The sequence below is a fragment of the Pinus tabuliformis genome, chromosome Q, assembly GCF_031772625.1.
Source record: "Pinus tabuliformis cultivar Carrire ecotype Pingquan chromosome Q, CPIR1, whole genome shotgun sequence".
Lineage (NCBI taxonomy): Eukaryota > Viridiplantae > Streptophyta > Pinopsida > Pinales > Pinaceae > Pinus > Pinus tabuliformis.
Window position 1 is genome coordinate 539226709 of NC_142296.1, and position 11662 is coordinate 539238370.

An 11662-nucleotide genomic window follows, 5' to 3' on the forward strand; every position below is an offset into this window, starting at 1 on the left:
ACTCAAACACTAAAAACTTGACTGATTAACAGTAAAATGAATTTATACTATATAACTCCACTATTTTAATATATCGGTGTTATTTACTGAGATTTAAGGTTGGAATTTCAAAACATGCTTATCTGTGACATTTTCATACTAACTCGTCAAATTTCACAGTTTTCACACTTCACACCTGCCTGCCTAACATGTTTTCACAATTTGAAAGAAACTAATTTTTTTTTTAAAAGTATAACCATTTTTTAAACTATATTACATGAGCAAATCACCCCCATCAAATTCCATCCCTGCACTATCAACACAAACTCCAAAACTAAAGACTTCAATTATGATTCAAGATTAAAATGAACTTAAGACTCCACTGTAAGTTTTCTTGATTCATTCTTTTAGACTTCCTCCTTTATCAAAACAAACTCAAAGACTAAAGACTTCAACGATTCAAAATCAAAATGAACTTATGACTCCACTGTAAGTCTTTTTTTTGTTTCTTTCCATTTTAATATACTTAAGGTACACACGTGACACAGCCAGTGACAAATGTCTTCTCTGCTGTAGATAAAATAAGATGATAGTTTCTGCACTTTTTATTTATTTATGAGAGTACACATATGACACACCCAGTGAAACAAGAATATTGGGTCGGCGAAAGATGGTCAGCTAGGTTGTTGCACATCAAATCAAGCGTATGAGGCGGCAAGGAATGTGGATTACTCGGGAGATTATTCACTGTATACAAATTCGCCCAAATTCTGTTCTGTTCTGTTCGCCCCCACATTTGATCTTAGCAATCAGGGCTTGACATTACAATACCAGGGAGGGTGTGCATACGGAAAGAATTCTTAATTTGCTGCAGCGCAAGGTGTGGAATTTTATATTGCATTCATGTCACTTCACTCGCAGATCGTCGTTGAACGTACCCACAGTCAATTTCAGCGCGACTCGTGACTCGCGAATGTACTTAGAAAGCAGAGGACAGCAATGAAGAAACAGAGCATGGCGCAGGCAGTACGCTGGGTCTGGATTAAGTAATCCTTGAGCACCGTGTGATTCCGTTAAACGCGTTTTGCCTGCTTTAAGCGGACATTTAATATATTTGTGTTCAAAGAAGGAGTCGTTTCCTTTCAGGTCTGCAGGTAGGTAAGGCAGGGATTGGGATTGGGATTCGCCTCTGCCACCATACGGCCACCATATTTTTCTGAAACCATTCGTAGACCAGGTTGGACCTCGCAGCGCTTACAGGGGCCTCAACTTTGACTTGCATCAGCCAAACCAATGGTTAAATCCCGGCCTTTTTTTTTTCTATAGCTCAAATTCATAATAATACTTCCCAACATACTGGTTTTCTCGTTATTTTTATAGCCGCCCCCCGTGAGTCCATGGTATAGGTGAAGAGAAATTAGGCGATCGATCGATCATGAGTTCGATTCCCGGCGGCCGCGAGACGCGAAGATGGAGCCCCACACGAGAGCAGCTGAGAATCCTGGAAGCTATCTACAATGGCGGAAACCAGACTCCTAAGCCCGAGCAGATTCAGGTTATTGCCGCGGAGCTCCGTCGGCATGGGACCGTGGCGGGAATCAACGTGTTCTACTGGTTCAAAAATCGTAAAGCTCGAGAGAGAAGGAAGAGTCGCAGCATTCAGGAAGCTCATGCTGCTGCAAATTCCTCTGGGTTTTCTTCTTTCCAACCGAATGGTATGCATATTAAGAGAGAGCTCAGCAGCATCATGGTAGTCTCAGAATTTAAATTTTAGATAGTGAATTTTACAGCTGAGTAGGAAGACATTGTGATTAATTTTAGTTGAAAGATTTGCATTATGTTTTTGATGATGAATAATAGTTTTTGATGATGAATAATAGAAACCAGGCTTGCAACTTCAAATTTATATTACTGTAAGAAGAAATTTGATGATGCTTATTTGTTTTTGATTTTTACATATAGTTAGTTATTGGTTGTTGTTAGAAGAAAATATTTTAAGTATAATAACTCACTAATCTAATCTAGTATTGTAATGAATTCTCGTTTAAAGATTTGCATTATGTTTTTGATGATGAATACTAGAAACCAAGTTTGGAATTTCAATTTTATATTACTAATTAAGAAGAAATTTGATGATGGTTATTTGTTTTTTATTTTTAACTATAGTTAGTTATTGGTTGTATATAGTTAGTTGTTTGGAATTTCAAATTTATATTACTAATTAAGAAGAAATTTGATGATGGTTATTTGTTTTTTATTTTTAACTATAGTTAGTTATTGGTTGTTGTTAGAAGAAAATCTTTTAAGCATAATAACTCACTAATCTAGGGCTATAACATCAAAAATGGTTTATGAAATGTATACCAGTGCCGTTCAACTGTATTTGTTTAAGTGTCTATAAGAATCTAAAAATGGTGTTGCACTAAAGAGATTGTCTAACTCAGTTTTTCTCTAAATGACTCACTGGAATTGGTGTTCAACTAGAGAATGCCACTACTCTAATCTAATCTTTCTTTATATTCCTTTTAGCCTCTATAATCTAAAAATGGCCCTGCACTAAACAGATTGTCTAAGTCAGTTTTTCTCTAAATGAGTTATTGGAATTTAAATCACTTGCTTTTCTCTAAATGACTCATTGGAATTTAAATCACTTATTAGAATTTATGACAGTCAATTTAAATATTTACAAGTCAAATTTACAATTTCAATTTTTTTACCAATCACTTTTGATGTTTTAAAATTTTTCACTTCTGTGCAGAGTATGAACCCCAGAATGATGTTTTAAAATTTTTCACTTCTGTACAGAGTATGAACCCCAGAATGAACCACATTAGATGATTTGAACTTTATAACCTCTGCCAACAACTTATAATGTGATTAATCCCAAAAACTTTATCAAAATCCTTATTAAATTCTTTTAAAATTGAAAAAACACCTCACATTAATTTAGTTTTAAAAATTTACATTATGTTTTTAATAATAACGAAGTGTCTACTCAAAATTTCTAACATTAGAAAAATCTACGCAAACTTCAAAAATATATACTAACACTTCTTCTTTTTTTCCAATTTATTACTCTATTTAGATCTTAAAATAAATCTATACTGATATATTACCATAACATCATATTGAACTTCTATTTCAATGATTAAATGTTCTTATTTAGATTTAAATATCATGCCACAATGTGCATACCGTACGGCAACATCATTTTCAGACTTTCAGGTTTTAACTGTTTTGAAAGTTCTTTCTATTATCAGATCACTTCTCGTCCGAGATGACCGTTGGTGAGACAAATTATCTTCTCAACTCCAATAGCGAAGAGGTGAGCAAATATTTCTGATCTGCCTGAATTTTTCCCACGTTACAAAATCTCGTTTTATGCGGTTTCTGATGTGAGAATATGAGCAGGATGAATCCAAGTTCTCCAACTGCGTTGAAGTCTATGATTTTCTTCTCAACTCCGACTCCGCTGCTGCTGAGGTTGGTGTCGAAGTCGAATCCTCCCTGCAAACTCTGCAGTTATTTCCTCCCAGTTGCACTGAATCCATGGCTTATAACAACCATCAACCGTGAATATTGTATGGAGGAATTATTATATATTGTAGTTAAGTTCTAACCTCAGACTTATTTTAACAGATCATACTGATCAGAATCCAATGGACGATATTGGTTAGTTTGTACATTGATCGTTCTTTTTTACGATTTAGGTCGATTCTGGCTAAAGTTGTAGCAGTTTTGCTATTTTTGTTTAATAATGCAAAGACTTGTGACTGGCTTTCTCTCACTGGGGATAATTTTATCTAAACCTGGTGAAATCTTACCAAATTTAGTAAAACTTAATCCTAGCAAGTGGTATACCCATATATGTTTAAGAGTTTTAGATATAAGAGTATACTCATATATGTTTACGAGTTTTAGATATAAGATGATCAGATGCATTGTTAAGATATTTTTAAATGTTGTTAAGACACTTTTAGATGTTATAAATGTTATAAAGACATTCCTAAATACTATTAATCCATAAACTCAGTTCTCAATCTTATTTAGATATTATTCTTAAACATAACCATAATATAACCTCACCAATACTATAATATAACCTTACCAATACAAAACTTAAAAAACAACACACTCACATAAACCCTATCATCTTTGCACACCGACCTAAACCCTATCACTTGCCTGTGACCATGTTTTTATAAGTAGAATACTAAGTATTCGGATTAAGCAAATGCGCAGCCTACCTTGTTTCAATTCTTTATTTTCAAGGTTAAATATAACAGCTAACCTTTACATAGCTTCCGCACAATGGCAAATACTCAAACTCATGAACTTTTGTTTGAGATCTTTTTGCATATGATTTGTCCAACAACAAATTTTGCGTTGCATGACTTACTATAGCTATCCAAAATCTCTAACAGAAGGTTTAATATTTTTAAGATTTTAAAATAATATTATTGATTTAAATTTGATAGATTTTAATATAACTCAGTTAAGCAAAAGGAAAAATTTAAAATATATTATTCATTCATATATATATTTAATTTTAATAATTTAAAATGTTTTAAAAATAATAGAAATTCTGGTAAGATTTTAATAAAATTTAGTTGGAATTTTTAAAACTTAAGTGTGAGGTTTTTAATGCTTTAAAATTTTTAATCGTATTTAATTTATTTCCATCATTAAAACAAAAAACAAATAAAAATAAATAAAAATAAAATCTCAGTAAATTTCAGTGAAACATTTTTTATTTAAAATTATGATTTTTTTAATTAAAATTTAAAAAAATAGGTTTTTTTTTAAATATAAATTATCATATTCTTATCATATTTAAGTTAAATTGTGTTTTCATGTATACCACAATGACATTCCTATGCCACATATTTTGATGACCATAGTACATATTTTCCTGTTTATTTCTTCATCTTTCCTTCCAACTAATGGGTTTATTAAACCCATTAGAGAAAGCAATGCTTTATTTAGATGTTTCTTCTGGAAATTTATAGAAAAAATATATTTTTTCACAATCTCAAGTTTTAAATAGATTTTGATGTAAAAACAATTAATAAGGGTTCCAAGGAAAAGAAATAAATTTAGAAATTTAAAAAAAAAAAAAAAAATATATATATATATATATTTACACTAAATTCAATTTAATTATATGATCAAAGTATACAAAAAAATTTATATTTATTAAATTTGAAATTATATTCTAACTATCCAATGCATTTTTTAAAATTTTCCATTATATTATGTCTATTTTAGTGATGCTCTAACAAATTATATTTTTACATCATTTTTATTCTATTTTTAAAATTATATATATATATATATATATATATATATATATATATATATCCGGGAATATATCATTACACTCCAATGCATTACATAAAACTAGAAACTTTGTTAGGGTTGGATTTACTAAATCCATTTGGTTTGATGTGGAAAATTTTCCTACATATTAAATATAAAGTTAAAGAAGAATCCTCGATGTTACAAACTTTAGAATCAAAGATTTCTTCTTATTATAAAGGTTATTGCAATTTTAATAATATCTTATGGATACGAAAGTTGTTATCTAACATGAAATCCTTATACATTTTAAGCGAGTTTACATTATCAACCAACATTATGAAAGCACAACTAAGATGGAAGATCTAATCTAAGGACATTAGTATATTTAATTTGTTGAATGATATTATGTGGATTATAATACAAAGATTAGGATTTGTGATTAGTTGCTTGGTTAAATCTTCATTTAACTTTGAAGATATCTTTTCTGTGTGAAAAACAAATTCATGAGTCAATGATGAAGCTTCTTTATATGAGATATAAGAAATTCATCCAAGAGTTGTTCATTTACAAGCTTCTTTATATGAGATATAAGAAATTCATCCAAGAGTTGTTCATTTACATGATGTTTAGTTATTGGATGAGGTAATTCTAAAGTACTTTCAAAGGATTTAACGATTAAAAACGTAAACATTGTTTAAATGCATAGTGACTAGTGTATGTGTGAACTACTTGATTACATTCATAATATGGGGCAATGAAGGATCCTCAATGTTACAAACTTAATTATCCAAGATTGCATTTTCTTGCAATTTTTCTTTTAAATTTTAGAAGAATATTCTTTGGATTCAAATATTAGCTTTAAATGTGGAATCTTCATACATCTTTAGTGAATTTTCATTAACATGAACATCATGTATGCCTATTGCCATAGAAAAATCAATTTAAATGTATTATTACCAATCTATTCAATGAATTTATATAGATTGCAAAGGCTTCAACTTGTTATAAATAATTTTCTTGAATATTTATTTAACTTAATACAACAAGACTTTGTCACCAACTTGAAAATGATGAAGACCTCTTTTATTATCAACTTCTCCTTTCTACTTTGCTTGAGGGTTTAAAAGGATATCCAAGACATGTTGATGAAGCTATTGTATATAAGAAATAAATGACTTAACTTTCAATCATTCATTTACATAATATTTATTAGTACTCTTTTAGTTAGACGAGGCAATGCCAAAGGAAGCTCATAAGGAGCTAAAAATTGAAAACCTATGCATACTCAAATGGAGAATGATAATATATATGCATACTACTTAGTTATATCCATTACCAATATATGGCTAGGAAAGATCATATCATTAGGGGAATTTTGAGGTCTAAAATGAGCCTCCGAAAAAAAATGTACAACCAAATTAAATTTATTAGAACCAATAGGATTCAAGATGATGATGTCAACCATTGGGGATGATTCATCATTTCTGGAGTAAAAAAGTAAAAATATTAAAAAATAATAAAATAATAAAACTATTTTTTCAACTTGTATTTTAAACTTATCTCCCTAAGTTTTCACTCAAATTTCAAGTAGGAATACTTGTTGGATGAAAAATTTGATTCCTCGTCCAAGGAGTGCCCATGTTGCATACTTTCGATGGACCCTACTACACGAAAAATGAGAAATATATGAAAAACGTTATTGTAATCATGTTTTTTTTATGTATTCCTCATTTTTTGTGTAGCAGGGTCCATTGAAAATATAAGACATGGGTACTCCTTGGATGAGGAATCAAATTCTACATCCAACGAGATTTTCCACTCGAAATTTGAGTAAACCCATAAGGAGATAAGTTGAAAATACGAGTTGAAAAAACAGTTTTTTGTTTTTTCCCCTCTAAAATTTGATGATGTAATCTAACATTATTTTATTATTTCCATTATTATCTTATAATTTCCTTAGGAGGGCCATTTTATACCTCAAAATTCCCCTAATGTTAGATGGTGAGTGATGCTTTAAGAGAAAATAGCTTAAATTTATGTCTTATCAACCATTTCAATTTGACCGCCTATTTGAGAATGAAATTTAGTAGAGAATTAGAGTGTAGTTCCAGAGACATGATAAATAAATCTCCAAAAAGTATAACAAACTTGGAATCTTGATCAAGGATAATTCTTTGATACCAAATTATAAGGGTTACAAGGAAATTACCTAAACCCAAAGACAAGTTTAGACAATTACCAAGAAAGAGTCCAAGACAAACACTTATGAAATAATTATCTTCAATTTAATTCAATGATCCAAATTATACAAATGCCCACATTTATCGAATAATAAAGGTGAATGTTGAAGTCAATGCTCCAACTATGCAATGCATCTTTTTCTCAATTTGGTCATTTTCACTGGCTTTAACTATATTCTAAGAATTTCTATCTTCACATGTTTTTATGTTATCTATAGAACTATGCTTTATTTTTGGATATATCTATTGAATTCTTTTTATAATATTACATAACTACTCATAAAATAATAAAAACAAAAACAAAAAAATCACTTATTTTCCTCGTTTGGGTCAATCTTAAGAAATTCTAAGAAATTTGCCTAGAGAGTTGTCATTTTCTACTGAAATTTCCCTAATTCCCTATCCTACAAGTAAAGGGGATGTTGTTTAAGAAGTCTCACCCAAATTGTGATTGAGGAGATGGACAAAATCCAGGTTGAAATTTGAAAATCATGGTTGAAATAAGGTGCCAAATCTATCCCAAAACCATGGTCCTTCCTCCATGAGCTTTCTAGGATATTTTCACTTGATATTTAAACAAGTGATCAAGAAATATTTGGAGTAAAGGTTTACAACATATGTTGGAGTCCATTTAGAGTCAATGAATTATATGAAAAATGTATATTATGGAAAACAATATTGAATCTACATATCATAACATTTTTCTTGTAGTTTTCAATGATTTGCATTAGCTAAATTCATGTAACATTCTCCTTAATGGAAGCTCCTAACTTCAAAATAATTATTTCTAATAATGAAGAATATCCTTTATAGAGTGCATATTTTAAAGATTAAATGTTTTACACTTGGAATCCCATCCAAACAGAGATACTTTCAACTCCTTAGATGAAAGGTTGTCTTTCTACTCTAAACACCACCACCACCATAAAGGGAAAACATTGAGTGTAACTTAAATCCTCTTAAATATTATGACTAACCATAGCAATTATCTTTTAATGGTTTACCATCAAAGTCCAACATTTTTTTCTTTTAAGAGGGATTCCTACCATGTCTAAGATCTTAGTCTTCATGATATAAATAGTGTTCAATCTCTCCACCTCTTAGGCAATGGTTTTCCGCATAAGGGTTTTGAAATAGATCTAATTTCCATAAGTAATTCAAATTCTACATTGTTGCACGACCAAACTCCCAAGTCCTTACAAAACTTGATGTCATTTATGTTCTAATCCATCCATAAATGGGGATTAGTTTATGATCCAATATATACGACATGTAAATTGAGATCCCCACCATCAACATGTTTATGTTGTATTTTTTCCAATACCGATGAATTACTATTAGATGAAACTATGCCAAATTAAGGTAGTAGGAGGAAAATTAAATACAATGTTAGAATTATTAAACTGTCGCAATGGGTGAAATCACATATGTAGTAATTACATTAAATAATAAGCAAACGATGGATTTAAGCTAAGCATTGGAGGTCAATGACCATCATTTTATAGCTCATCATAAGGGACAACAATAATTCAACCTTCTATATTGGCAAAGGACCTATTATCTTGAAATGGAAAGGGGTATACTTGGAAACTTATCATCCAAGGAAAACAATGCCTATCATTTTACCATTTAATTGATTGCTAAGTTGTGGAAACCACTTAAATAATCTTTTAATAGGTTGGATCAAAATGACTCTAACCAACAAAAATTCTGGGCATGTTGATTGAAACCAATAAAGGCCATGTTTGATAGACCATGAAGGCATACCAAAGGAAAAGAATAATATAGTTGAATTTACATAAGATAACCTATGATCAAGCACTATGCCCAAAGGATCATTACAAGGAATCCATGATTTGTACATGTGCTTATATTGAATAACATAATATCTAAATATGTATAATGTATTATCAAAATTTAACATAGATGTGTCTTGATACTCTGAACTCAATATGCAAAAATATTATCATGTTATTATTTTGGAAAAAATTACAGTATACAAAACAGTGAGCATACGGATTTGTGAAGGAATCTTATGTGAATGAGAAGATATTGTTGCATATTTTTCAATTTATTTTGTAATGTGATCTGTGAGGAATACGTATAACAATGTTGATAGAAAATTTTAACGTGCATAGCAATTTAGTTGATATTATAGCATACATTACGAGAGTTAACAAAAATATAAAATTCAAGCATAATAGGAAAACACTAATAAGTAGATTATTTTTACTTTTAACAAAGTTTCAAATAAAAGTTATAGGTGAGGATTTCGTAGATATTTTTTTCAATATTTTTCAATTATATTGTTGTACCAGTTGATTATATTTTAATAATAGTTGTGTTTATTTGGAATATGGCTTTAATATTTTTAATTTAATTATTAACAATTATGTCAATAGGAGTGTTTATTTCAGAATAAGGCTTCTCGAGTTTTAATTTAATTATCAATGATTATTAGGTGGATGTTATGGATATTTCCATAGAATATTCTTAGTACTATACACAAATCAAATTATTTCCAAAATAGTTATTCATTTTTTCTCTTTTAATTAAATTCATTAATTAAAAACATGTCATATGAAATATGAAATGAATTATGGCTTTTTGGGCATGTGGTATTTATAAGCCATGGTATTGTAACAAATCTCATTTAAAAACTAAGAATCTCCATAATAAAGTGGGGTTGAATCTCATCATGTTTAAGAATTTAGTTGATTCTTATATTTTTTTTAATTTTAGCAACTTGACATGTATGTTCAAGTAAGTGTTTTGATACTTATTATGGATTGATGCCTATATTTACCTATTATTTAATTTATAGGATTGTGCTATTTATTAGGTGGGTGGTAGGGATTTAACCTCCATGGAATATTCTAGAATATTCATAGTAGTATACAGAAATCAAAGGTTGAAGTTTATCTCCAAAGTAGATATGCTTTTTTTCCCTTTTAATTAAATTGATTAATTAAAAAAATTATATGAACAAGTGTCGTATGAAGTGAGTTATGGTTTTTTGGACATGTGGTATGACTATGGTATTGCAACAGATCCTATTAATAGATTAAGAATCTTCATGGTGAATTAGGGGTAAATCTCCATGGGTAAGAATGGTGTTCCATGTTTTTTTAAATGTATATATGTTTAACCTATATAATAATAATAATAATAATAATAATAATAATAAAGTTATAATTTAGTTACTTTTCATGATTTACCGGCTATTTAATGTATATGATTGAGCTAGTGTCTAATCCCATCACAAGCACTAAACTATGTTAACATATTTTACAAAAATATATCAACCAATTTTCCAAGAAATACTAGTCAGTGCACCCAACCACATGCATTGTGTTGTTTTTATTTATAAAAAAATACCTTGTGCATGCCAAAATATTTTGCAATAATTAAAAAATAATAATAATATTTTTGATATGTTTGATATATTATCTCACACTAGTACATAATATTAGCAAAAGCATTGATGTAGGCTTAAAAAAATTAAAGTGTATATGTATATGTATATGTATGTGTATGTGTGCATGTGTGTATATATATGTATATGTATGTAATAATGCTAATATGATTTTAATGTGTATTGTGATAATAATTCATACTTGACTAAATGAAAGAGTATGGCTCTGCAATTTTTCAGAGGGCACCATGGTTTTCGGCGATCCCTACAGATTGCAGTCTGAAGTGAGGGTTATGGTAAGCAGGCTTCCAAGCGGCTATGGGGTTGAGTCAAATGAGGGTAATGACTAGATGGATGGCGTGGTTGATTACTCAGAAGACCCTGTGACCTGGTGGTGAGCCCTGGTATTGCACCAAGAGTGTTGCAACTCCCAAGGGCTCCTCAACTCAAATTATCAACCCAGGGTTCATACAAACTTAGAGGTGACAATGTTATATGCACAGTAGGTTAGGTTCTACTCATGTCACCCTTAGTCATGAAATCAAATCAAGGTGTTCAAAGACCATTCCTCCAACTAATTATAGTGAAAACTTCTTATGAAAGAATAATTGAACCTGATTCTAACTATGAAAGTGAAAATGTCATTCATTCAAATGTAGATGCTAATTGACATTGTATGAAAGAGAAAGGGCTAGTCTACTTGCAGAAGTAAAGCTACTCTATGTTG

General features: G+C 30.0%; 1 protein-coding gene across 1 annotated transcript; it reads left to right on the forward strand.

The window, feature by feature from the left end:
- The first annotated feature begins 701 nt into the window (after nucleotides 1-701).
- LOC149220573 (uncharacterized) lies at nucleotides 702-3788 on the forward strand. The gene is made up of 3 exons (XM_089382829.1): nucleotides 702-1694; nucleotides 3240-3304; nucleotides 3391-3788. Exons 1-3 carry the CDS (start codon nucleotides 1415-1417, stop codon nucleotides 3553-3555), a joined length of 510 nt encoding a protein of 169 aa, XP_089238955.1. The 5' UTR covers nucleotides 702-1414; the 3' UTR covers nucleotides 3556-3788.
- Nucleotides 3789-11662: the final 7874 nt, after the last annotated feature.